Raw genomic sequence first — 25,726 nt, 5'->3', positions numbered from 1 at the left:
AAAAAAAAAAAAAAAAAAAAAAAAAAAAAAAAAAAAAAAAAAAAAAAAAAAAGAAAACATACCTTAAGGGCTTCTTGGAGATAGTAGACTGTAGAAGAGTTGGAAGGAAACTAATAATCATCTACTCCACTAATTTTTCAATTCACTGGTAAGGAAACTGAACCTGGAGTTATGGCCTCAAAGTTGGACAGGACCATACCCCACTTTTTCTATTATTAAGTCAGGGGAATCCTGAGCCTGCAATGGGTCGTGGCAGTGAGTAACAACCTCAATTTAGTATCTTTCATTTCGTGTTTCTGAAATATACTTCTAGATGGCACAACTGATATTATAATAAAACACTATAGTAGATCTAAAGAGAAAATTAAAATCTAAAGAGCCAGAATTTAAGATTCTTTTTGTTGTTTGTTTTCTTTTTGGTGCAGGGATTTGAATCGAGGGCCTCATAAATACTAACACACTGAGCCCTCAGATTAGAGACTCAGTAAGACAAAAACTTGAGTTAAAAATGAGGAAACCCTGGTTTGTGACCACCAGAGGGAGATGTCTGCTTAGATCTTGACAAAAGCCTTTTCAGATACTGTTTCCAGGACTACTTTAATCTGTAGATTGGCTAATTGTCTTGGGTAATATACAGTAAACAGAAAAAGAGGAAACAACAACAACAAAAAAAAATCAGAGACTTCTTAGATTTTAAGCAAGTGGTGTTTGACCACTTGTGTACAAACAAAATGACCAAAAAGTACTGGGAAGACAATGAATTTTCCTTGTTTTTAGTTTTCCTGGAGAAACTAATGTTCTTATTCTACTTTAGTTAAACCATCTGGTTCATATAACTCCCCAGAGTTTGTTTCCAAGGTAATTTATTTCTGCCTCCACTGTTCCCATTAATGGCATCAACCTCTTTTCCGAGCTTAGAAACCTCAAGCTACATTGTGCTGTGAGGAGCCTGCTCCCTTCTGGTCTCCGTAGTTAAATTGTATCAGGATGCCGCTGCAAAACATTTCTGCTCCCAACAACCACCCTTATTTAACCTTTATGTTTCTCACTTTGTTTTGTAATAACCACCACAGTTCCCACCTCTTTTCTCTTCCATCCATTCATCATTCTCAATAGATGGATAGATAGATAGATAGATACATACATACATACATACAATATCTTTATTTTATATATATATTTTTTATGTGGTGCTGAGGATCAAACCCAGTGCCTCATACGGGCTAGGTGAGTGTTCTGCCACTGAGCCACAGCCTCAGCCTTCACCATTCATTCTTACCTAACAAGGCTTCAATCACTCTTGGTTCTGGAACAGAATGCAAAGCTGGTCTCTCCCTTGTGAAGCTACAGTCTGTTGATGCATCTTGGTGCATAATTGTCAGGACTGTTCCATATATATTTAGCAGCCCAGCCACTGCCCTTTAAATGAAAGTAGTCCCCACCTACCCAGTCATTCATTTTGATGAGCAAAACCCCCTCTCCATTTACAAACACCCCATAAGGAAGTGGTACCCACTGCATTTGAGAACTATGTTTGTACCTGTATTAGTCAGTTTTGTGTGACTACAACAAAATACCTGAAATGATTAACTTAAAAAGAGGCAAGGTATGTCATAACTCACAGTTCTGGAGTTTCTAGTCTATATTCAAGTGGCCTCATGGCTTTGGGTAGCAGCATATCGTGGTGGAAGCACATGGTGGACAGAATAGCTCACCTCATGAGCCAAAAAGCAAAGAAAGAAAAATAACGGAGCCCTACAGTCCCACCTAGTTGTATACCTACAAAGACCTAAGGATCTCCCGCTAGGCTCCTCCTCACAAGAGTCACACTAGGGACCAAGTCTTTAACACATGAACCTTTGGGGGACACTCATCCAAAGGACAGAAATACCTATTGATTTCAATCAGGACCTACAGATACAGAGTCTAGGTGGTTTGTAGGAGAAACATTTGAAATGTGTATATTTTGATGATTTTTACATTTTTATTTAAGTACATTCTGGATCACCTGGACAACTACTTCTATGACCCAGTACCAGCATGAGATTTCAAGGTCCACTTTTGTTCTTGTATTAATTGTCACATTATCCCCAAGTGATCTTCCACAGCCTGAGTATTTCACTTTCAATATCAACCTGGGTTCTTAGAAACCAGGGATTTCAGGTTATCAAGTTTGAAAAGCACTGCTCCATAGGGCCACTCTTTATGGTTGTACAGATTCACAGCACAGGGGTGCTGGGCAGGCCCACCTTGATGAAGCCTTGCATAGTCTCCCTCTTCACCGTGGCTTCCACTCCTATAATTGTATTTTCCCAGAGATTCTTTTGTTTAATTCTCACAAAAGTGACATATGGGTTAGCCTTGACTCCAGGAATATACTGTTCCAGGTTAACTGTTCCTGTGTTTAATTGTTCTTTGTTCTCATCTAGGAACCCCATACTCCAAACATATTGTTCTGACATTAGCTCCAGCTACATTTCTAGTCCTATTTTGCACTTTAGCCAAACTGGATCCAACCACTCCATGGATTTTTTTTTTTCCTGTCTATACCTGTTCATGCTCCTTTCACCAACAAAAATTTAGTATCTTCATCCCACATTGCTCAACATAATATTGGAGCCTTGCCTACTGTAGATGATGCTTCTGTGAATTGTTTCCGTGCTTCTCATCCCAGCTAAGTGCTTTCTTCTGGGAACTAGCATGATCTGGTTAAAGGAATATAAGCCTTGGAGCCAAAATATCTGTGTCGCACCTCCCTAGCTGAGTCCTTTCTTTTCTTCTTCTTTTTTTTTTTTCCATTTATAAAGCACAAAACAAAATAACAGCAACAACAAAAACCCTACTCTGCATTTGCATAACTGTTTTGAGGATTAAGTGCCTAGTTTAGGGTCTGTCCCAGGGAAGGTGTTCCACCAATAAGAATTCTCTTCCACTTATCCTTCCTTTGAATCCTATCGTATCTAATCTTTGGGATTTTCTGTACTTCTGTGGCCTTTACTGTGCTCTGTTTTGTTTTGTTTTTTGGAATAATGTTATTGTATTTTTAGACCTTTATTTTATTTATTTATTTTTATGTGGTGCTGAGATCGAATCCAATACCTCACATGTGCAAGGCAAGTACTCTGCCACTGAGCCACAATGGCAGCCCTGTGCTCTGTCCTTATACCTGTTTTGAAATTTTGTCTCCTTGCCCCCTGGTCTGAATGGTTCCTCTTGTTCCTCCTAATCTCCCTCTAGTGTCCTTCACATATTTTGCATGTAATAAGTGCTTAATAAAAGTCTGCTGAACTACATTGGATTGTTAGTCTTCTCAGAGCTTCCAAGGTCTTTTAGATCTATAGCCTTACTTGTCCATCTATGGCAGAAGGGGAAGAGAGCTCGGAGATGAAGGACCTCAAACTGTGTCAGCAGACTACAGAATGGTTCCCAAGGTTGATTATTTCAGTCCTGGAGACGACTACACATTTGGAAAAGCCTGTTGAGCTCTGTTGGGTGCCGCAGTCTGGCTGGGCACAAAATCACAAGCCACCACACAGCTTGTAGATTCAAACAGCAACTCTTTATTCCCGAACTCACACCAGCCGTCTACAATCACGTTCTGGGGAAATCCACGTTCTTTGCCCAAATCCACCCCCACTGGGCTTCTGTCTCCCAAAAAATACTGTCTGAATCCCGTGAGAACTGAAGGGGAACTCAGGCAGCAGGATACGCCCTATTCCCAGCAGGAATAACCTTAAACCTGGAACGCCCTAAACCCGATTATCCTAAACCAGGAACACCCTAAACCCGCATCCGCCCTGGTCCTTGAGCAAGGTCACCTACATGCAATGTCACTGCAAAATGTCCTATTTCCACGAGTCCTTCCACTAAGCAACATGGGGTACGCTGGCAAGGAAATTGTCATACCTACTTGGCTAATGGCTCCCAGCAGTTGGGTTTCCCCTATAGTCTTTTCTCTTGGCTTGTTGGTATTTATTTCTAAAGAGATGATGAGTGTTTGTGGGTCTTTTTCTGTGTTCATCCTAAGCTTTCTCACTATACTCCTGTTGGATCATGACTTAGACATTAGTGTGTGAATCACTTTGCATTTTCTTATAGATGGTTCCTGTCTTCAAGGGATGTTAGCCAGTATAAGCTACTGATTATCTTAATTGTTATGGGAGTTGGTGTTATTTATTAGATATTAGAGTAGTAGAGTGTTTCTTAGGTTTTAAATTCTTGAAAAGGTAAAAATCTCACACAGAGCATTTAGCATTTAGCCAGTTTCAGCCTGTATTTGGGAAGACCTCGTTCATACAGAAAATGAATTGTCATTATCATTTCCTATTTTGAAGATTTTTTTTCTCAAGCTATTTTGGGGAAGATTCTTTCGTGTTTCCTTAAAACATATAGAACTTTGAGAAAATTTGTCACAACCTGGAAAACAGTTTTAGACTCAATGTGTTACTTCTTTCAACCTCTGCTGGTAGTTAGCAAATACCTCAAGCAAGTCAGTAGTGAACTGCAAATGAATCTCTAGGTACATAGAGAAGGGGTTTTCATTTTCCTGGTGTAAAGATACAAAAACAAACTAACTCTGGAATTTATTTGGTTTCAGCTAACTAGTTCATGTTAGCAAGTGGAATAACATTGATTCTATAATGTTTAAAGGATAAAATTGACTACAAAGAAAAGAGTTTCTTAGTAATATATCAATATGAATAAGTTTTGTCCTAAAATTTCCCTAGACAAGAAAAAAAATCAACTCAAGCCTATTTTCCAGAAGCAGTGTACAGTGAGGAGAATCAAGGGTCAGAAATAATGTCTGAGTGCCTTGGTAATGAAGGGACATAGAGTTTTGAGCTGCTGCTGTGGAGCAATTGGAGTAATGGACAGGTGACAAGGAATTTTTAGGATATTCTGGTTCAATTCATGTGCAATTTCTTCAAGAAAATATACGGTGGAAAATATTGGTTCTTAAGCAAGATTCCTGGAAATGGATAATGGTTTTCTTCCTTCCTTCCTTCCTTCCTTCCTTCCTTCCTTCCTTCCTTCCTTTCTTTCTTTCTTTCTTTTTCTTTCTTTTTCTTTCTTCATGTTAGGTCTCAAGGCAGCCCACCTATATAACAGTCACAATGGAAAAGCTTGGCTTTTATAAAGAATAAGAAAATAGCCATGGTAGCTTTGGATTTTATTACAGTTCAGAGACTGAGCAGAACCAAGACATGTAATCGGGAGAAATTGAGTTTAAAAAAATATTGTAATTATTAGTTCACAGAACTGAGAACTTACAGTTTTGCTTGAGTTAGGTGTCAGATTGGATTTTAAAAAATATTTATTTATTTTTTAGTTGTAGTTGGACACACACCTTTATTTTACTTATGTATTTTTATGTGGTGCTGAAGATCAAACCCAGGGCCTTGCATGTGCTAGGCGAGTACTCTACCACTGAGCCACAACCCCAGCCCTCAGATTGGATTTTGAGGAACTTTCATTAAACAGAATTCTTTGTAAACATAAAACTACTTTTAAGCAAAACATCAATAGTATAAGTGAGTTTAGTGGACGCTGACAGAGTGGCACAAGACAGTTTTATTTGCCCTTCTACTCTTTATCTGACCTCATAACATCTACACTTGGCAATAGATGTCAAATTTAAGATGTAATATGAGCAAATAATGAATGAATGATTAGTATCATCATTTTCTCTTTCACAGTTACGCCAATGCACTACTCTCCATTAAACTAGAAGCCTTATCCCAAGGGCAAGATAACTTGAGCTGGAATGAAATTCAGAATTGCATTGATATGATTAATATTGAGATTCAAGAAGAAAATGATCGTAAGTATGAGATACTTTCCTTCTCTACCTTAGTGGTAAAACAGGGTGCCTAAGTAATTTAATTCCCTAGATTAGAGTTACAAGTTTTTGTTTATGGAAACTTATAAGAACACATTCCCTTAATATGTATGCATTTATTTTTATACAGATGTTAGGCCTGTACTGCTATACCGACATATTATAAACATTCCAAGGCATACACAAAAGACACAAAAGGATAGGGTAAAAATACATAAATAGAAGTCCTTATTATTTTCTTATCTAGACAAGATTACTCTGTAACTTGACTTTTTAAAGCACTCAACTTTATTTTGACCTTTCATTTGGACATTCTTGAAATTTGACATACTTTCTGTCCTAGGAAGGAAGAAATTAAAATGTACTCTAACTTTATGATCATAAATCATGGTAATTTGCTGTGTTTCTAAAATTAAGAGCTGCTAGCATGAAAATGGACCAACCTCAAGAAGATATGCCCTGAAACATGCTTTCTTGAGCATATACTTACTTCCTTGGCATTTGACTCTTTCTTATAAAAACAGTGAAAAGTGAGGAGCTGCGCAATTTCATCTGTCAGCATATTCATTGCTTTTCTATAGTATGAATGATAACTATAAGCTTTAAACTCTCTTTTCCATCATAAAAAACAAACCAACACCATCTTTTTTTTTTGGGGGGGGGGGGCTTTTAAGATCTTTAATTTGGTAGCAACTGTGCATTAGAATTGCTAGAATCATTGACTTCTCTTCATCCCCAGCTTCGACTTTTGTTAACTCACTTGTTCTAAGCTTGCTGATGGAGCAAGCGGAAACTGCTCTTGCAATCTACAAAGTTTTCCTGTAATGCATTTAGGTAAGATCTCAAGTCTGGACTTCTAATGCTGTATCTAACTTTGAAATATTAAAATCGTGCTTGAGATAAAGCACATGACTTTGTTAGTTAATTGCATTTGCGTAGTTTTCTTTGCTATCTCCTATGAGCACTATGACAAAAATCAAGTCCAGTTTATTTTTTAAAAATATCTTCTCTCTGAAGAGTCCTACTAGAAAACAGGACTCAGGTGTGCTGCCTTGACAGAGTGTTCCATGGATGTACAGCTGTGACACTGATTCTTAGATACTTTCTTAATTTTGTCCTTTTCAAGTTGTAGAAACACATCTGAGTTTCCTCTTTTAGTACTTCACAGCTTTCTGTTGCCTCCTCATTTCCTGTCTACAAGGCATTTGAAAGTCTACAATCAGATGCCTCATTTACAGCCCACTTAGCTATTTATTTTCTTATGTGTTGGCTTGGGAGCTTGTGGCTTTGCCAGATGTGAGTCAAGAGGGAAGCATTCATTTGAGCAGATGTTCAATATCAAGGGGGTGGAGCTGGGGGAGAACTCCTGTGTGTGCATATTGCTGTAGAGCTTAGTCCCCTGGCTCTCTTTGTACTTCTTGGACCCCACCTCTGCACTCTGAATCTTCTGCTGTATTGGTTTGGGTAGTATAGCTAATGCTACCCAAGGGGTAGGACTGCTTTCTTTTGGTAGGCAAAACAAAGAATGAGGTCTCATCTTTGTTTCCTAACTTTCCTTCCAATTTTTTGGGGGAATACCTGGAGTCTACATCTTCTTTAAGAAACCCCAGCATGTGGTGCTTACCCAAAGTTTAGTGCTGAACAATTGTAACTCTGCTCTTTTTTTTTCTTCACACTGATGATAATAAGGGAAATGTCAATGTCAATTTCAGATGTCAACTAGAACCTTTGCTTTACCAGGAAAAGAAAAACAAATGGTGTTCGTATAACTTAAAAAGGCAGAAGCTGGGGTTTTGTCTCAGTGGTAGAGCGCTAGCCTAGCATGTATGAGGCACTGGGTTCAATTTTCAGCATTGCATATAAATAAATGAACAAAGTAAAGGTCCTTCAACATCTAAAAGTCTATTTTTTAAAAAAGGACAGAGCCCTTTTTTAGGTGGCTATTATTTGTAACAGAAATCTGTTGATTGTTTTGACTTTCATTTAACCTTCACTACTAAGTTATTCTGCATAGAACAGAGCACATGGCCATTCTTATATTTCCTTAAAGCATCTTGTCATAAAGCATCTTATCTACTTATGGTATGCTATAACCAGAGAAGTTATTTCAGATATTATTTCCTTTCGAGAATTTGGAATTTATGTGTAATGTGGTTTGATGTTTTTACCCCTTTGTTGAAAAGAGGTATTTTTGTTTAAAATTCCTGAAGCTTTGCATTTGAGGTTATATGTTTAGATACTTACTTTAAAAGCTAGTTAAAAAATATGCCACTGTGATCAGACAATGGTTACACAATATAATTAAACAATCTGAAAGAACTGAGAATTTTTCATGGGTATTATAAAGGTACATTCCTCTTCCCCTACCACCTCCCACCACTCTGCTGCCACATGGTCCAAGTTCTAATTCTGTGTGTCACTGGTGATGTGGATCAGCTAATGGAAATTGCTAAATGTGGAAGGTAAATTCAGTGGAGAAGCTTTAAATGCATTTCCTCAAACATATATGCTCTGATGATATATATATATATATTTTTTTTGGGGGGGGGTATCAGGGATTGAACTCAAGGGCACTTAAACACTGAGCCACATCCCCACCCCTATTTTGTGTTTTATTTAGAGACAGGTCTCACTGAATTGCTTACTACCTCGATTTTTTGCTGAGGCTGGCTTTGAACTTGTGATCCTCTTGCCTCAGCTTCCCAAGCTGCTGGGATTACAGGCATGTGCCACCATGCCTGGCTGCTCTGTTGATTTCTTGATGAAAAGCTCACTTTTCCCTGTAGAGCCATAAAGAAATATTATTTTAACCATGTAGCCTAGACAAGGAAGTTTTCTTATTTGAGATTTTGCTTTTTAAATTTGGCAGGGACCATTCTTTGTAGAATACTTCATCCACCATCTCAAATATAATATCACACTTTGATTCAAAGAAGTGGGTCATGGCCTAAAGTTTAGTAATCTTTGTACATATGGAAATTCCCCCTTTGCTGTCTGAAGAGAGAAAATGATGCCCAGGGGGCTTCTGGGTATGTCTCTCAGCTCCTATGAGGTCACTTACTATGACCTCAGCTACTTCTGTTAGAAATACACCAAACAAAAACTTAAGCAGGTGATTTCAATCAAGTCAGCTGGAATGCACTCATTGCCAGGTGATAGTTAGGATGTGTGTACATTCTCTTTCTCAGACTTGATTCTGTTAAGACTGTTTTTGGATGGGGTGTTTGAAGCTATTTACAATAGCCTAACCAGCAGGGTGTTCAGTGTGTGACGTATCCTCTACTCTCCAGTTTACAAATACTGTAGGGTGAGATAACAATACCTCATATGTGCATTCTACTTGCACTTTCCAGCGTTCTTCCAATTTTTAGAAATCATTTAATTTGCATGTTAGAGAAATAATTTTGTGTTTACTTCAAACATACCTAATATTATAATCTGGAATTATTTCTTTGAGTTTTAGATTATCCCTTTCCCCTTACAGATAAATCTTTTTATTCATATCAAGGTGGTATTTATGTTTTCACTTTCACTGTGGTATTTATGGGGTCATCTATTCAGAAAATAGTTAGCTAACTCTTTTACCTTAACTTGAATATCAAGATGGAGATACTTTTTAAAACTTTGAAGTACTCATTTGGTTTCATGGCACATCACATTTGTAAAGTAACTTGTGATCATATTTTATGAAAAATAACTGACAAAATAAGAAATCTTAGTTTGGCCCTAAGAAAGTTTATTTTCTAAGCTTGTTGCTTGTTACTTTAGCTTCTTTACCATTTCTTGTTCATGGGCATGAAACTAGAAAGTAAAACCCGCTCTTAGCATGCATATGGATGAGTGTGTATACATATATACACACATTGTATTATTTTTATGACTTGATACTTTATTTTTAATAATGAGATAGTAATGAGAAATAGTCTCCAAATAAATCCATTTTACTTAAAATTACATAAAGTTTTCAGATTCCCTAATTTGATTTCTATGCTTTTTGTTCCTGGACTTTATAGTCCAAGATCATTTAGAGGGTTAGATATGGTAGAAATTAAGATAGAGGATGTACTTATTCATCCCTTGACATATCTATGTATTAGGACTCCAGGTATCATTTTATTATCTGTTATTGTATAAATAATATGTGAAATATGTGGAATAAATTATCCAAATTTTAACGTTAGAAGTATCCCAAAATATGCATAACTGTGTTTATTTCTGTGGAGCCTACCTTTCCCAGTCACCATATGTGACTGTTTACGTATAAATTAATTGAAGTTAAGCAAAATTCTTAACTTCAGTTCTTCATTCATACAAGCCATCGGTTAAATACTCAAAAGTTAATGTGGCTGATGGGTACCATATTGGACAGCAGAGAAAGAATATTTCCACCACCACACAAGTTCTATTGGACAGCATTGGGCTATATATATTGGGTGTATATACACTGTACTATTAACACTGTAGGGAGTTGGTTGACTTGGAACAGTCTGTTTTGTAAACCTTCACAGAGTGCTGAAGTAAAGTAATCTGAAGAATAGAGTGTATATCTAAATGTTTATGTACTTCCATTTTTCTTTCTATACATTTTGACTTTAATCCAGCTCTAGTATTTTATGGGTCTATCACCTAATATCTTGGCATCGCCGTCTAACACCTAAGTAAGGGTAACACTAAAATAGTTTCTGTGGCTGCTTATAAGCAAAATTATGCCCCCTTCTTAGTAATAACCTTATTAAAATATAATTCACATACCTTTTGTGTGTGTGTGTGTGTGTGTGTGTGTGTAGTTGGCGATCAAGCCCAGGGCTTCAAGCATGCCAGACGAGCATTTTCTCACTGAGCCACGTACCCAGCCCTTAAGTTTGCCACTTATACAGTGGCCTTTGTGTCTGGCTTTTTCACTTAGCTTAATGTTTTCAAAGTTCATCCATGTTGTGTCAAATATCAGTGCACTTTATCTTTCATTATAGATTAAAGAATATTCTGGTCCATGGTATACATTTTGTTTATCCATTAACCAGTCAATGGATATTTGGACTGTTTTCACTTTTATTTAGCCATTATAAATAATGGATATAAATGCTGCTTATAAGTTTTTGTGTGGACATATGTTTCCAGTTGGGTATATACCTGGAAGTAGAATTGCTGAATCACATGGTACTTTTATGTTTAATATTTTAAGGACCTGACAATATGTTTTGCAAGATGACTTGCAAAATGATTCCATCATTTCCCATTCCTTTTAGCAAAGTATGAGGGCTCCAGTTTCTTCACATTCTTACCAACACTTATTATCTTTTTTTATTACAGCCATTCTACTGGGTAAAGGTGGCATCATACTGTGATTTGGACTTGTATTATCCTAATAACAAATGATGTTGTATGTGTTTTCATGTGCTTCTTAATTCTTTGTGTGTCTTATTTCAAGAAATGTATATATCCTTTGCTCATTTTAAATTGCCTTTTTATAATTGAGCTGTAAGAGCTTTTTTACATTCATCATATAAGTCCTTAGATATAAGGCTTACAAATATTTTCTCTCATTCCTCAGATTTGTCTTTTCTCTTTCTTTAATAATATCCCTTGAATCATAAAGGATTTAATTTTGACAAAGTTCCATTTATTTATTTTTTTTCATCTATTATTATTTTTACTTTGGGCATCATAGCCAAAAAATAGCATTGCCTAACCCAATGCCACAAAGTCTTAGTTTTTTGTTTTCTTCTAAGAGTTTTATACTTTCAGCTTTTACATTCAGATCTACTATTCACTTTCAGATAATTTTTTGTGCATGGTTTGATGTGTGAGTTCAAGTTTATTCTTATGCACATGGATGTTCAGAAGTCAAAGCACCATTTGTTATAAAGACTATGTTTTGCCCATTGAGTTCTCTTGGCACCTTTGTCAAAAAAAAAAAAATCAATTAACCATAAGTGTAAGGGTTTATTTTAGACTTTCAGTTCTATTCCATTGATATAAATGTTTATCCTCTCCCAGATTATACTGTATTGATTGTTGCAGGGGCAACTTTGTAGTGACTTTTGAAAAATATCTTTCAACTCTTCAAGATTGCATTGATTATCTTTCAGTCCTTGCATTTCCATATGAATTTTAGAATGAGCTTATCAATTTCTGTTTTTAAGAAGCAGCAGCTAAAATTTTTATAGAGGTTGCATTGAATCCATAGACCAATTTGACGAGTACTTCCACTTTCACAATATTAAATCTTCTAAACTATAAACATAAGACATCTTTTTAGGGTCTGGGAATGTGGCTCAAGCGGTAGTGCGCTCGCCTGGCATGTATGCTGCCCGGGTTCAAACCTCAGCACCACATACAAACAAAGATGTTGTGTCCGCCAAAAAATAAATAATTTTTTTTTTTTTAAAAAGATATCTTTTTATTTGTTTAGGTTGTTTTTTAAATTTTCTCTGTGGTACTTCCTAGTTTTCAGTGCATGTCTTGTCTTTTTGTGTTAAATTATCCCTAAATATTTATTCTTTGTGTAATTGACCTATGTTAGTAGTTAGAATCTATTATGAATAGATTTTTCCCTCATTTTGCTTTCAGACTGCATATTATATATATATATGTAGAAATACATTAAAGTTTTTACATTGCTCTTATTATATCAGCCTTGCTGTACTTGCTTTGTAACAGGTGATACTAAAGAAAGAAAGATGTGCTATAATTTAAAATAATTTTTTTTCTGTATTTTTCTAGGAATTGTGGCTGTAGGATTCATCAATGACGCTATAGATGAAGGAAATCCTTTGAAGACTTTAGATACCTTGATGTTACCTAATGCTAAGATTAGAAATGTGGACCCTGATCGTGCCCAGCACTACCAGGATGTTTTACACCATGCAAAATCACAGAAACTCATGGTAGGTTTTAGTATATTTGTTTCTTTTAAGTTTACAGGCAAGGTTGAGAACAGAAGGGAAGATTTTTTATTTTAAATTTCATTAACTTTTTTTCCTAGTGAATCAAAATGAAAATAATAAGGCTATTCTTTTCCTGGTACTAAACTTTAAGGGAATGCTAGCTTCAGAGATGATTATTGCTTTTATTCTTTCACTAAAAACTCAGTTACAGGTGACTTCTTGTTTCAAATCCAATTCTTGGATCTTTCTCAAGTATATGCTGTGTGCATAGTACAGTACATAGTGTTTGATAGGGAAGAGAGGGGATAAAGATACAGGGGGATGCATGGTACCATTTGGGTATTCTCTGTTCTGATCCACAAAATACTTAGGAACTTACTGAGGTAGTATGCATTCTTTCATAGAGCAATTAAATAGAAGAAATGACTGTAGTGAAATGAAAAAGAGATTGAGAGATGGTTGGGATTGTTCTGGTCTAGAATCTAAAGAGAAGTTACCACGGAGGAAGGACTGTAGCTGAGGCAGAAGGGTGAGAAAGAGTTGGGTAGGTGGATGGTCCACAGCATGATGCAGTCAGGTACTTCAGTGCTCACTGGGAACCAGCATCTTTTGGTCTGAGCATGGTAGGTAGCTTGCCTGGCTGACTTGCTCTTGAAGAACAGTGGTGTTTATCTGGATGCAAGCTTGTGTGGAGATTGGCCACTTTTAGAATTGTGCTTGCATGAGTGTTGAAACCTGTATGACCTGTTACCTGAGAGGGAGGGTGGTACTACCTGGGACCTAGCCACTGGTGGTTGACATGTCCCCAGGTGAAAGGGTAGATTATCTTCTGTGTGTAAGTCTTTAGACCCTAAGAACTATCTCATCTAAGATAGGAAAAATATCCTTGGTTAGAAAAAAAGCACTGATTGAGCAACTATTGTTAGGCATGATAGTATTTTATGTATATTATCTCATATAATCCTCTTAACAAAGCAGGAAAGTCTCCTTTCACCATCATTATTGCCCTCTTATGGATCATAAAGCAAAACTTAAATCACTTGTCCAAAGCCATCCAAAAGACAATTAGTTCTGGGACCACAACCCAGGTCTGCCCAATTCAGAAATAACATTGCTGTACATTCAGAGAGATGGAAAGAGATGTTTATTGCACCTTTATTTGCAATAACAAAAGACCAAAAATTACTTAAATGTTTCAAGGCAAAAAATGCATGCTTCTACATAAAAATGAGAGACATATCAATGGGAGCAGGAGACATGCACACTTATCTATGTATGAAATATTTCTGGAAGGAGATGACTTCTAGAATATGAACTAGAAGACTGAAGGAGATGGGAGACTTCTTTTTCTCTGTCTTTCTACTGTTTGGATTTTTAAATTTTTAGAGTGTGTTTTTAGGAAACACTGAGTGTTTCTAAACCTTTAAAGACCAAAGTATATCTTGCTCACTTGGAGGAAATGATGCCCCAGGGTGGGGCCTTCTGGCCTTCCAGCAGGATTGCCTTACAAAGTGCTCTCTCACTTCATGGAGATCTGCCACAGCAGCTGTGGAGTGGTGCTCTCACCTGATGTAAATTGGGTTTCAGAATGAGTGCTTGGCCAGGTACTACCATTGAATGGAAGAGTGAGGACCCAAACCCAAGTCTCATGCCCCCACATCCAGGGAGAGGGGATGGGGCTTCTCCTTGCTATTCCCATGGAGGTGACTGTGTCCATGCTATAAGGCAAACTTGTGAACATTGAAAGAGAAAATTATTTGTCTTGAAGACAGGCACCATTTGGATCCTGGCTACGTGACCTAGGTCAGGTTACCACATCTCTATATGCTTGTTTTCAAATGTGTAAACATGATACCTGTCTTACAGAATTATAATGAGAGTTAAATGAAATTATATAAAATATATACAGTAATATTATATGAACAATAATTACATATAATAACATTAATTATAAATATTTGTGTGTGTACACACACACACACACACGTACAGTTACAGCATTTAACATGAAACCTGGCAGTGTCCCCCCACAAAGAAAAACCCAGCTTAAATAATTTAGCTAGTAGTATAGGCAACTGTGGCTGGCTACCTTCCAAGTTGGGGTGAATAATGTCTATATCATATCATAGGGTCCTTATTAGACACAGGATCTGCTCTGTCAACACACCTCAGTTTTTCTCTGCCTACAATGGGTATTTGTCTTTTGAGGGGAGCCCAACATCACATGGCCAAGAACTTTTACAGGTGGTATAGGCCCTCTCCAGAGCATTCCAGGCGAAAGCTTTAGAACAAGATGAACACTCAGAAGCCTCCAATTTCCTCTATTGGGCAGGCTTCCTATGTGTGCAAGCTGCAGCCTCAATGGTACAATCAGAGCTTTAAATATGGAGGACAGGGATCTGATGCTACCTCAGAAGTCAAAACACTTTTGACCTATGAAACTAGGGGCTTGAGCTCTATTGGCCATTGCTGACAAATTCAAAACACTAAAATTTCAAGGAATTACTCGTTTGATTAAATTACTATTTTTAAATACAGTTTACTTTTTTAGTTCATTATTATTTATTTATTTACTTACTTACTTAATTTTGGCACTAGGGACTGAACCCAGGGACACTTACCACTGAGTTACATCCCCAGTCCTTCTTATTTTTTAATTTGAGACAGGGTGTCACTAAGTTGCTAAAGCTGACCTCAAATTTGCAATCCTTCTGCCTCAGGACCCAAATTTTGGTTTATAAGTATCTGCCAAGGTACTCTGAAGTCCATTATATTTTAAACTTTTCTCAGTCTGTTCTTTTCCCTGGAAAAATCTGTTTTTGTTTGTTTGGCTGAGACTTTTTTTTTTTTAAACATAATGTTTTGATTGATGGAAATTTCCAGTGTCTTTTTATAGGGTGGTATTTCAGTGCTTCTTTTTCCAAAGATTGAACTTGAAAAATAATAGAAGAGAATTACATTGCTGATATTATCACTATGGGTAAAGATGTTACAAAATATTTAGCCATTAAAGATCACAATGGATAACATCTTCACAAAAGGATGCTCAAAGATTGGGGACAGTAATGTAAGTTAGTGAGGATTCTTGATCCTTTTTAACAGTGTAACTGTGTAGGCAAAAATTATTTTTTTCTTTTGGAGACAAAATTGATATATATGTAGCAGAGTAGAACACATTTTCTTTGTCTATCCACTAAAGGCAGTGAATTGTGAGCAGTTTTAAAACGGAAGGCTTTGCCTGACAGCATATGAAATACACCCCACCAAAAAGTTCTGATTTACTCCTTGTATATTTACTCTATACAAATTAGGTATGTGTTTAACAAGTGAATATTGCTACATTTTTTGGAATCTTGAAACTTATTTTAGATTCGTTTTTCTTTGCTTGCGCTAATGTTTACCAGATTAGGCTCTAATATTTCACCTCCTATCTTATCCCTAAGTCAAGAGAAATATAGTTATTTACCAATGGAAATATACTGAAAGTTTATAACACAATACTATCTCCCCATTAAAATTATAAGGAAGAAAAATAGAGGCACTATTTTAAATCTCTAAATGACCTATGAGTATATTCTTAGTTTAACTCTCTTGCTTTTTTTGTTTTAAATATGCCCAACCAGAAATGAGGTCATCTCATGCAGAGTATATTGCCTCTTCCATGTGTATTGAATGGGCTTCCATGCTATTTAGATGTTTGGGGATTTTATTCTTTCACTAATTTGGCCACATGATGTGCAAAGCATGTAAAATGTACACACTATGTGAATAGTTGTTATGCTGTATTGTTAAGGGAGTGACAACAAGGGGAAAGTCTGTGCGAATTCAATACAGAGGTAGTCTTTTTTTAAAAAAAAAAAAATTTGTTGATTGACCTTTATTTATTTTATTTATTTATTTATATGTGGTGCTGAGACTCGAACCCAGTGCCTCACGCATGTCAGGCATATGCACTACCACTGAGCCATAGTCCCAACCTGGAGGCAGTCTTTTTTAAAAATGTTTTTGATCCATAGTTGGTTGAATCTGCAGATATGGAGCCCACAGATATAGAGGGCCTACTATACATAGTGCTTAATTGTTTGTGGAACTAATATTAGTATAAATTATTAGATACATAATATCTATATATAATAGAAAGTATAAGAAAGTGCTTTGGAAGTTGAGATGAGAAAAATGACACTTCTAACATGAGCATCTGGCAAGGACTGTCCTTTGAGGACTTCCAGAAATGGCCAGAATTAAGGCAAAGATGTTAGAACTAGTTTTCCAGCAGAGGCAGGAGTAAAAAGAGGAAAAATTAATTTCATGGCAAAGCAAAAAGTTTGACAAAAGATTTGACATGGCAAAGTAAAAAGTTTGACTAGTTCAATGACTGTGATGGCCCGGCATATGACTTCTCCAGATACCCAGTTGTTCTCATTGAGATGGTAAGCTATCTTAAATAGCAGCATCATTAAAAAAAAAAAAAAGAAGAAGAAGATCTACAATGGCCAAGTTGGTGTGGAAGATAGTCAAATGAGTGGATCTGGTCACAAAGAAGGTGTTCCACAGCATTGGCTGACACACCACTCACAATACCAGGATATAGATGGCAGATAGCAGCTTGGTACTTAAGGAACTTCGCAGGTACCCCATGGTCACATTATTCACATGGAAAGTTGAAGCAGTTTCATCAAACTTTTCTCCTCATTAACCTTCTTAAAATACTGAAGTATGAAGTATTTTTTTAAAAATCATTACTAGTACTTTTTTCAAAACACCTTTATTTTATTTGTTTACTTTTATGTGGTGCTGAGGATCGAACCCAGTGCCTCCCACATTCTAGGCAAGTGCTCTACTGCTGAGCCCCAGCCCCAACCCCAGCCCCAATTAATAGTACTTTTGTAACATTTGATATTTGAAGCATTATTTCTTAGAAGGTAAAAAAGTGGAGCTAGAGAATAGAGCTCCTTATACTTTGCATATATTGTCCTACTATGTGTGTTTTCACAGATAGCTTTCCATGATCTTAAAATAATCTCACAACTCTAAGAAGTGCAGTGATCTACAATTTTTGACATGAGAAAATAAAGGAATGGATCTAGGCAACTATTTATGCTACTCAGGCATAGAGCTATGAGATAGGCACCATATAAGCCATCAGTAGTGTTGTAGTAGTAGGTAGCATGGTGAATGATGAGTATAATATTGCTTGGAGCAAAGCAAATGGTAAAAATCACAAGGATAAGGAGACTTGCCTTGATATAACTCAACCATCTATGATCATATGTTCCAAGTTTGTGGATGATGTTTGTATAGCAGTAGATTATAACCACAAATGGAATTAAGAATCCAAAAAAAGCTAAGAAGATAAAGTAGTAGAACTGGAAAAGAGGTGAAGACTTCTCACATGTGTTGTAGACATCATGGCAGGTGGTGATATCCAGCTGGGGAAGATAATATTTCTGCTTCATAATGAAAAATGGCAGCATATATAAGAAAACCGTTATCCACACCAGTCCACATGCTAGCAAAAAATAGGTGCGCTTGGGTAGTCTTCGGTATATGAAAGGATGGACAATGGCCAGGTAGCGGTTAAGGCTCATGCAGGCAAGGAGCAGAATGGAACAATATATGTTACCATAAAAGATGACTGTGATGGCCCGGCACATGACTTCTCCAAATACCCAGTTGTTCCCATTGAGATGGTAAGCTATCTTAAATGGCAGTGTCATTAAAAAAAGAAGATCTGCTATGGCCAAGTTGGTGTAGAAGATAGTCAGACGAGTGGATTTGGTCACAAAGAAGATATTCCACAGGGTCACAGCATTGGCTGGCACACCAATCACAAATACCAGGATATAGATGGCAGGTATCAGCTTGGTACTTAAGGAACTTCGCAGGTACCCCATGGTCACATTATTCACATGGAGAGTTGAAGCAGTTTCATCAGGGCACTTCATTTTTACAGTTGTGGTGGCTCCTGTCCAGCCTTCTATGGCAGAAAGGGGGAAATCTTCAAAAGAATTTGGGGGAAATCCATGAAAGGTCTTAATAGTTAGGGTTGGTTTTACCAAGTTGTCTGAAACATTTTCCTTGCCTGTAATGGAAATATTAACATATGATTTGGTGGAAGGCAATATCATAAAATGAAGTGCTTTGTACTACATAATTTCTATAGTTGTAAAATTTAGGTTATTTTTATTTTTAAAAATCCATTATAGATCAGGCAATCCTCAGGCATGTATTTAGTACATATAATATGCCCTAGAACCATGTTAATCCATGTATGAACATAAACTAGATGGCAGCTCCTTGCCTGTAAGGAGTTTATAATGCTATTGGAAGAAATAAAAATAGGCCAACAGAACATTATAGGCAAGTGCTAAGTTGACTATAAGCTATATAGGTATTCAGACAATAGCTAACAGATTTGGGCATTTAAACAAAATGTCAAGGAAAAAACAAAACAGTAAAGATAACCATGGCTTATAAAGAGATGGAATTTATAAATAGATTAATTTTATCCTGCTGGTGATGCATGGGCAAAGGCATAATATAGGCTGGCATAGGATCTGGGAATGCTAGATGCTAGTTCAGCAAATGTTTATTGTATGCTTATGTGCCAATGGTATAAAATTTTCAATGAACTCCATAAATACAGCATATACATCTTTGAACAGAGGAATGACCATTGTGCTAGAATAATGGTACTCCTACACATAAAGATCCCACCTGCTAATCCCTGAACCCCCTATGAATATGTTACCTTATATGATAAAGGGATTTTGTAGGTATAAATAAGAGACTTGAGATGTTAAGGGACTTGAGATGGGGAGAGTGTTCTGGATTGTCCAAGCATGGGCTAAATGTAAGAGTCCTTATAGGAGGAAGGCGAGGGACATAGAAAGATAATGTGTGCTACTTGGCTTTGAAGATGGAAGAAGGAGCCATGATCCAAGGAATACAGGAAGTTTCTAGAGGCTGAGAAAAGGCAAGGAAGCATTCTCTCCTACAGCCCTGACAACACCTTGATTTTAAGACTTCTGAGCATCAGAAATATCAAATAAAAAACCTGTGCTTTAAGCACTGAATTTGTGATTATTTGTTATAGCAGCAATAGGAAGCTAATATAACCGTGATTTCGACTAATGTTTAAGATGACTTTGGTGCTAGCATACTAGAGAACAGATTGTAACAGGAAGAAATTAGAGACAAGGGGGCCTGATAGGAGGCTGCTATAATTATTCAAACTTTAAGGAATGGTGAGTAACTGAACTAGAGCAAATCACATGGAAAGGTGATGAGCAGAGCTCACAGGGACTTCACATCTGACAGCAGTGGAGTAGCAGGAGGCAAGCTGACTCGGAGGGGCCTACTCTAGATGACTTGAGAGAGGAGAATGCCATTACTGAATTTAGGACAAGAGACAAGAAGCAGATAAGGGAGAAATTAAACCCTGTTTTTAGTATTACTGGGGTGCAGTTGCTGATGGGATGTTAATATGTAAAATGTCCAGCAACTGGTTAGATAACCAGATGTGGAATCCAAAATTCCATGAGTCCATATTAGAGGTATGGATTTTTTTAGTCTGTACAGAGGCCATCATTTAATTTAGAAGGAGTGGTAGGTATGGCCTACCAAGAGATGTGAGAAGAATCCAAAGGCCGATTAAGGAAAATGCCAGGTACTAAGGGGAGAGAAGTCAAAGGAAGAAAATCAGAAAATGAAATTGTTAAAGTAACTTAAGATATTAGAAATGGATATTTTAAAAGGAATGAAACATATAAACTATATACTATAAGTTTTTGGCATTACTTGGCATGTTGACATTAATAATCCTAATTCTTGAAAGGGCAATTTCAAAAATAAATAAACCTCAATATGTAAACCTTAATATGCAAATAAATTTTCCATAAATTAATTCTGGACGTTTATAGAGAATACATTCTCTCTGATTTGTAATATGACCTTCTAGATGTATGTGCCTTTTATGCCTTATAAAAACCTCTTGTCAATTTAAAATGCCAGTACTCTGCCAGGTATAACTCACCACATGACCTCTGAATTTCTTTGTGTTGAATACTTGTGGTTAACTGTGGAAAGCAGTATGGAGTTTCCTTAGAAAATTTGGAATGGAATCACGATTTGACCCAGTTATCCCACTCCTTGGTCTATACCCAAAGGACTTAAAATCAGCATACCACAGTGACAAAGCCACATCAATGTTTATAGTAGCTCAATTCACAAGAGCCAAGCTAAGGAAACAACCTAGGTGTCCTTCAACAGATGAATGGAATTTTTAAAATGTGGTATATATACTCAATGGAATATTACTCAGACATAAAGAAGAATGAAACTATGGCATTTGCTGGTAAATGGATGCAAATGGAGAATGTCATGCTAAGTGAAATAAGCCAATCCCCAAAACTAAAGTCCATATGTTCTCTCTGATATATGGATGCTAACCCATAACAACAGAGGGTGGGGAGCGGAAGAATAGAAGTCCATTGGATTAGACAAAGGGGAATGAAAGGATTAGACAAAGGGGAATGAAAGGAAGGGAGAGAGGAATAGGAAGAATAGTAGAATGGATCAGACATAACTTTCCTAGTTTTGTTTTTAAATACACAACCAGGGTGACTCCATATCATGTACAACCACAAGAATAGGATCCTAATTAGAATGGGTTATGCTCCATGTATGGATAATATGCCAAAATACGTTCTACTATCTTATATAACTGAAAAGAACAAATTAAAAAAAAAAATTGAAGTTAGTGTTACCAAATTGTTCATCATTCAGAGCCAGTTGCTCTTACTGTTCTAATCTCTAGCGGCTTCCTCCCAGGGGAAACTGAAGCCTCCCTTATAACTCTGAGATTGCACAAACTGATTTCAGTGTGTAAGATGGAGAAAATGTGATCTGAACAACTGGAGACCTAAAGGTGATCAGATATCACTAAAGGAAAGGTGGATTAGAGAAAAGGAAAGAATTTGGAGGGCAGCACTCTTCAGGGTCTGTGTTTAGACATGATCACTGAAGGGATGCTGTTAGACATTTGAACTCAACTGTACAAATCCTTCATTTTTTTTTTTGCATTTGGGAAAAGATCTTGGGTCTTATGTGACCTAAGGAGAGGTAGATTCCTGTAAAGAAAGATAAGCAGAAAGCTAGAGAATGGTAACTACAGACCATGCTGTACAAGAGATTTCCCCTCAGGATCTGATAAGAGAGCTGTTGAAACCAAGTGTTTGTTAGTTTTCAGAAAATCTCTGTGATTAAGCAAGACATGGTGCCTGTGGGCATGCTCAACAGTGACTCATTGGTAGAAAAGTTGATTCGAATCCAATTTTCCATGAGAATTCTGGATCTGATTCCACTTAATAAGTCTTTTAGTCCTCAGAGCCTGATCTTAAGAATAGTGCTTATCATTAAGTTTATTTTTTAAGTTTATTTGAGTTCTTTATATATAGGTTTCCATTTGGCATCATGATTGTGGAATGATTTCCAGAGGGGCTAGTCCACAGGGAACAGATTTCCCTCACTATGGATGGGTTCTCCCTTTACATCTTCCCCTGACCCCGTCAAAGAAAACAAACTCACTGCCCTTTACTTTGTCTTTGTGTGTGTGTGTGTGTGTGTGGATGGACACAATACCTTTATTTATCTTTAGGTGGTGCTGAGGTCAAACCCAGGGCTTCACACATGCTAGACAAGCACTCTACCACTGAGCTACAACCCCAGCCCCACTTTGTCTCTTCTTAAGTTCCCTATTTTCACTTTCACCAAACCGTACTACCGTCTTTGAAGGAACCTCCCTCATCAACCTCGTTTCTAGCCACAATGCTGCTCAACTTTTTGGTTCATTGATCCCAGAGTGAGTACATGTTTATCCTTTCAAGTGCTACACTATCTACAAGTTCCCTTGGCTCTCTCTGTGGTGACCTAATGACCTCCAACTATCAATTTAAGCAACATTCCTTTACTCAAGGTTTTTGTGGTGGTGGTGATGGTGGTAGTGGTTTAATTTGGGGCTTTTTATGCCTTGTACCCCTACCTTTCCCACTCCTACCAATGTAGTGGAGTGTGACCTAACAGTAAAAAAGTTGTGGTTATAGCTCCATCCCAAATCATGGATGGAACAATGAACTTCAGAACAAGTAGGGTAGCAGACTAGCATTGTGATGGGTAAAAAAGAAAACATTCATGGTAGCATATCAGTATTTGGAAACAGTATTTTTAAAATTATAAAAATTCATTTATAAGGGTAGAGAGAGGACTCCCTGGCACTATTCCATTTTGGAAATACTAATGTATTGGCATCACAAGCTACTAAAGGCAAATGACTCTTTCAGGCAATATTCTTGTTTCCCCCATTTGTGTCTCACCAGAAAGTATAAACACAGGATTTTTTCCCTTGAAAAAGTGCTGTCTTTCCTAATCAGAGGAAATTCCTAAGGAACACAGAACTTCTCACAGAGAAAGTTGTTTCTTGACTTAATTATAGTTGTCTAAAATCTTGACAAGGCAACACTTTTAAATATCAGGAGATATTAGTCTTTGATGAAATTTGACTAGTGAGCCTGGTGCGGTGGTGCTCACCTATAATTCCAGTGATTCCAGGGGCTGAGACAAGAGGATCAAAGCCAGCCTTAGCAAAAAGCAAGGTGCTAAGCAACTCAGTGAGACCTTGTCTCTAAATAAAATACAAAATAGGGCTGGGGATGTGGCTTAGTGGTCGAGTGCCCCTGAATTCAATCCCCAGTAACCCCCCCCCCAAAAAAAATTGACTAGTGCACAAACTGTAGATTCTGACTTCCATGATCATACCTTTTGATAACCAAAATCAGACTCTACAGTTTTTGTCAGATGCAAAGATTAGGTTCACTTGGCTTTTGTAATACAAACAAGTTCCCCACCCTCCTACTCCAGAAGAAAAGAGCTTACCACTTCCACAAAACATGGGTGACAGAAGAAGTAGTCCAGCAGCTGTAAAGATGAGGGCTTTCATTTCGATGACTTGAGTCCAATTTCTCTAACGTTATCAAATGTGTAAAATCACAGAGCACAGTTTCCCCTCAATTCTGTATGTTAATAACAAAACCTTGTTCTGTCAGTAGAAGTGTGCTACCCTGGCCTTTGTGGGCAGGAACTTGCCTGAGTCCTCTGCAGGGGAAGGATGTGACCAACTCAATGTTTCAGTATGACTCAGGCTGAGCTTCTGAGCGTGTTTCGTTATCCATGAAAAAAAAATCATTTAACTCTTACCCATACCCAAAAATCTGGTCTGAACAGATGCTGTAATTTTCACCTGGTGTGTTTATGTACATTTTTAAAAAACAACAGAAAGTAGAGAGCCCTTTACAGAACTAAGCTGAAAAACAGATGCAGAGCAGCAGTTAGCTTTGAAACTGTCCCATATCTCATTTTACCCATTTTTAAAGTTACTTTGTAGTTGAACAGTCAGAAATTATCCTTAACTTTATTCTGCCAGCTATTTCAAATTTTAAGAAACTAAAATTGTTTAGGTGCTTGATTTCTTTCAAAATTCTGTGTTGCCAGATCACAGGGGTACAAGCCTATAATCCCAGAGGCTCAGGAGGCTGAGGCAGGAGGATCGTGAGTTCAAAGCCAGCCTTGGCAACTTAACAAAGTTCTAACCAAGTTAGCAAGACCCTGTCTCTAAATAAAATATAAAAAGGGTTGGGGATGTGGCTCAATAGTTAAGTGCCCCAGTTCAATCACCAGTACCAAAAAGAAAAAGAAGAAAATTCTTTGCCAATGTCTCAATGGTCTGAACTTGTCACCAGTGCCTGGCCAGAACTTACTTTTATATTTGTTGTTGTTTGGAGATAGGGGTGTCACTTGTTTGCCATAGTTCATGTGTTCTGAGCCATTTAATAACTCTTTAGGGTCACATAACTAGAGAGACCCATCCCCGACCAACACTATTTGGTTGAATTGAAATCATAATGCAACATTGAAATGCAGAGGACTCCATAAGTGTTAGTTATACAATAAGATTTTTTAAATTGTGATAACATATACATAAGTAAAATTTTCCATGTTAACCATTGTAAGTTCATAGTTCCAATGTGTTAAGTATATTCACATTGTTGTACAACATATATTAAGCTTTCATGAGTAGTTATTTTCTGGAGAGTACAATTTAATGTACAATAAAAAGAAAGAAAGAAAAAGCTGCACTATAACAAATTTGCCTATGATTAACAAAATGATTAAACTCTAAGCCAGCCAGCCTACTGGCTATAAAAATGTGGCAAAATCAGAAAATTAAATTTTGTGAGACTTGAAAGGTAAGAGATAAAACTAGGAAGGAAGTGATATGTGTATAGACATCTTAATTAAGTTTAATCAAATCAAGATTTTTACGAAGGTTGATGTTTCATACTTCAGCTAAATAATATATGATAACAAAAAGTGAGATTGAAGCTATTATATGGCAAAAAATAATTTTTAAAAATCATTAAGACATGAAGACGTTTTGTTGTTGTTTAAAACGTTTCTAGAAGTCATCTAAATTCAGGAGTTTGTGGCTTGATTTGCACATGCTCTGGTTTCTGGTCATTTAATTCATTTGTAACTCACATGTTGAACCTGGCTGTTCAGCTGAGGTGGTAACCTAGCCATCCCATAGTCTTTTCAGTCTTCTAGTGAGTAATTGAAAGGAGACCCTACATTTTACTGTTGTAGTTGTTGGTTTGGGCAGTGCTTGGGGGATGGAACCCAGGGTCTCACATATGCTAAACAAGTGTTCTATCACTGAGCTATACCTCCAGCCCAGGATTTCACTTTTACCTTGAATTTGTGTTTAACTTAGTTCAGCACATCACACTTTAAACTGTTGATTTTGATTTGGCTTTGCAAAGTCTTGCTTTAGATTAATTTATAATATTTTAATCTTTGAAGTAGGATTATAGGATTGTGACTACGTTCTCTTCTGGCAGAAGTCAGTGTGGTGCATCTTCTGCAGTAATCAGTTATAAATGAACAT

At 36.9% G+C, this 25,726-nt stretch overlaps 2 protein-coding genes across 2 annotated transcripts in view; one reads left to right on the top strand and one right to left on the bottom strand.

Annotated features, from left to right (window-relative positions):
* Iqgap2 (IQ motif containing GTPase activating protein 2) overlaps positions 1 to 25,726 on the top strand; it is a 247,439-nt gene that overhangs the window by 145,008 nt on the left and 76,705 nt on the right. Inside the window, exons 11-12 of the mRNA XM_048800107.1 lie at positions 5,697 to 5,821; positions 12,563 to 12,726. Coding sequence (XP_048656064.1) covers positions 5,697 to 5,821; positions 12,563 to 12,726 — 289 coding nt within the window. The remainder of the gene's footprint in view (positions 1 to 5,696; positions 5,822 to 12,562; positions 12,727 to 25,726) is intronic.
* On the bottom strand, positions 13,845 to 24,037 carry F2rl2 (coagulation factor II thrombin receptor like 2). The gene is made up of 2 exons (XM_015497777.2): positions 23,659 to 24,037; positions 13,845 to 18,808 (listed from the first exon to the last, which is right to left on the bottom strand). The coding sequence occupies exons 1-2, from the start codon at positions 23,720 to 23,722 to the stop codon at positions 17,757 to 17,759; spliced, it is 1,116 nt and encodes a 371-aa protein (XP_015353263.1). The 5' UTR covers positions 23,723 to 24,037; the 3' UTR covers positions 13,845 to 17,756.

Source organism: Marmota marmota, unplaced genomic scaffold, assembly GCF_001458135.2.
Source record: "Marmota marmota marmota unplaced genomic scaffold, marMar, whole genome shotgun sequence".
Taxonomy (NCBI): Eukaryota; Metazoa; Chordata; class Mammalia; order Rodentia; family Sciuridae; genus Marmota; species Marmota marmota.
Note: the sequence above shows the minus strand (reverse complement) of the source record. Positions and strands in the feature narration are given on the sequence as shown.

Bases quoted from the DNA above. Each gene is read 5' to 3' on its own strand.
- F2rl2 (XM_015497777.2), bottom strand. From the start codon at position 23,722: ATGAAAGCCCTCATCTTTACAGCTGCTGGACTACTTCTTCTGTCACCC. The intron at 18,809-23,658 runs GTAAGCTCTTTT...TTTCCATTACAG, and splicing joins ACCCATGTTTTGTGGAAGTG to GCAAGGAAAATGTTTCAGAC.